The sequence below is a fragment of the Rhagoletis pomonella genome, unplaced genomic scaffold (genome assembly GCF_013731165.1).
Source record: "Rhagoletis pomonella isolate Grant_MI unplaced genomic scaffold, Rhpom_1.0 Rhpom_scaffold_00011, whole genome shotgun sequence".
Classification (NCBI taxonomy): domain Eukaryota; kingdom Metazoa; phylum Arthropoda; class Insecta; order Diptera; family Tephritidae; genus Rhagoletis; species Rhagoletis pomonella.
In genome coordinates, this window is record NW_023458565.1 from 21,810,594 (window position 1) to 21,812,455 (window position 1,862).

General features: G+C 38.1%; 1 protein-coding gene across 1 annotated transcript in view; it reads right to left on the reverse strand.

Moving 5' to 3' along the window:
- Positions 1-1,734: 1,734 nt before the first annotated feature.
- LOC118747218 (RING finger protein vilya) overlaps positions 1,735-1,862 on the reverse strand; it is a gene marked incomplete at its 5' end in the record, with an annotated part of 3,204 nt that continues 3,076 nt past the window's right edge. Inside the window, one exon of the mRNA XM_036481206.1 lies at positions 1,735-1,860. Coding sequence (XP_036337099.1) covers positions 1,735-1,860 — 126 coding nt within the window. The remainder of the gene's footprint in view (positions 1,861-1,862) is intronic.

The window sequence follows — 1,862 nt, forward strand, 5'->3', positions numbered from 1 at the left end:
GTCATCACATCTGCACCGTTATTTCGAATTTCCAAAATGAGAAGTCAAATTAAAGAACTGGGATTCTACATAGATGTGCACAGGTTTTATTGTTTGAAGTTACAGGGAGATTTGATTTTGATGAAATGAAAACCGACACCGTGCGGGACCTCTCATCATTGAGAAATGGTTGAGATTAATCATTCGGAATATTTTTTAGAGGTTTTTGAATAGGGTTTCACCTGTTTAAAAAATTTGCAGGTTCACTAGTCATTATTATTATGCGAAATTACCGCTACCTCTCCTACAAGTGTCTCACTAGAACAATCCAAAGGAAAAGGTAATGTCTGGGAATGCAAAAAGTAACGAAAAGATGAAATCATTTCCTAAAGCCAACGAAACTAAAAAATAGAATAAAAATAAAAATACAGTCTGTTTTGAACACGCATCCATCCGGCTACAGCAGCTGTTGAGATAACGAGAACAAAAAAACATACTTGAGTTAGTTTTCAAAACCTTTTACTTTTTTTTGTGGCTTCAGAAATACACATCATCCGCTCGCTTATATTGCGATTCATCTTTTTGTTCAACCGTAGTTATTGGTAGAAAAAGTAATGCACTCCCATTTTCCCATTGGGTTTAAAGCTGCTTTTTTCGAGGTATGCTTTCTTGAATTATGTATATTACGGCGGGTCAACTTGTATGAGAGATTTTTTCAACTATGCGCGTATAGCACAGAAGGATTTAACGTGCAAATTTGCCGAAGAAACTATAGGTATAAAATCGTTTTGCTGTAGGTCGTAAAGGTAAAGAAGCGCTTAAAGTTTGCATACAAACATGCTATAAGGGGTTATTTGGCATGAGGAATCCATTTCTGCACTTATCTTTTTCTTAAAACTTCCACCACAGGGCGCAACAGTGAAATTTTTAAGTAAATTAATTATTTTTTTTTTACGAATATTCACATCGTAAGACACGCAATGGAGTGCAATGGGGTATAGTCATTGCGCTGGGTATGCAGTTACAGTTGCATGGCTATACTCAATCCCGACTCTTGCGTCCTCGTTCGCGCACTCTGGGCAACGTGAGCAACCCATGTGCGAGATGCGGTAACCAATCCGAGTGGAGCCTTGGGTCACGGAAGAAAGAGAGGGAGCTTCGGTGGGGCCACTCTGACTTATTCGGTTTCAGGGCTCACTGATCTGCAGCGTCTGTTCACCAGTAGGTGCGGCTGCAAGCGGGTGTCCGCTTGGAGCAAGCGGCTCGCTATATATACGTGTATTTGGTTGCGAAACCACCCCCGTCCCAGCAATGGGTTGTGCGCTGGGCTTGGGACCCGCCACGTAAAAACCACTTCCAGTGAAGAAGGGCCAAAATCGCTTAGGCGGTTACAGCGCCAAAAAAATAAGAAAAAGAAAGAAGAAGACACGCAAACTAGAATGTTTACATATACTATTTTCCGCTTAGTTGCACTTCAAAAAGTGCAGAATTTATAGTTCAATTAAGCGGTGAATACTGTAAGTGTGTACATACATAAATACTTAAAAATAATAATAATTAAAGCCTTCCATAGAAAATTTCGAAGCCGATGCCACTGATACACTTCTTCGACTCAATAAGATTACTAAAATTTTTTCTGTTCTCGAATGAACTTTTTAACTTGTATGGTTATATTTTTTTTACTTGTACATACTTGTTTTGAAATAAATGGTCACATTTATGATTTTGGATATTCTTTCAAACAAATTTTGAAATCTACAATTTAATACAATATTGGTACTGTCGTTTTATTTCCTTATGAATACATATATTATTTACAAACCTTTTTGGTTGCAACTCCTGCTCCTTTAATTTTCGTACTTCCCTTTCCAATCGCTTGCGCT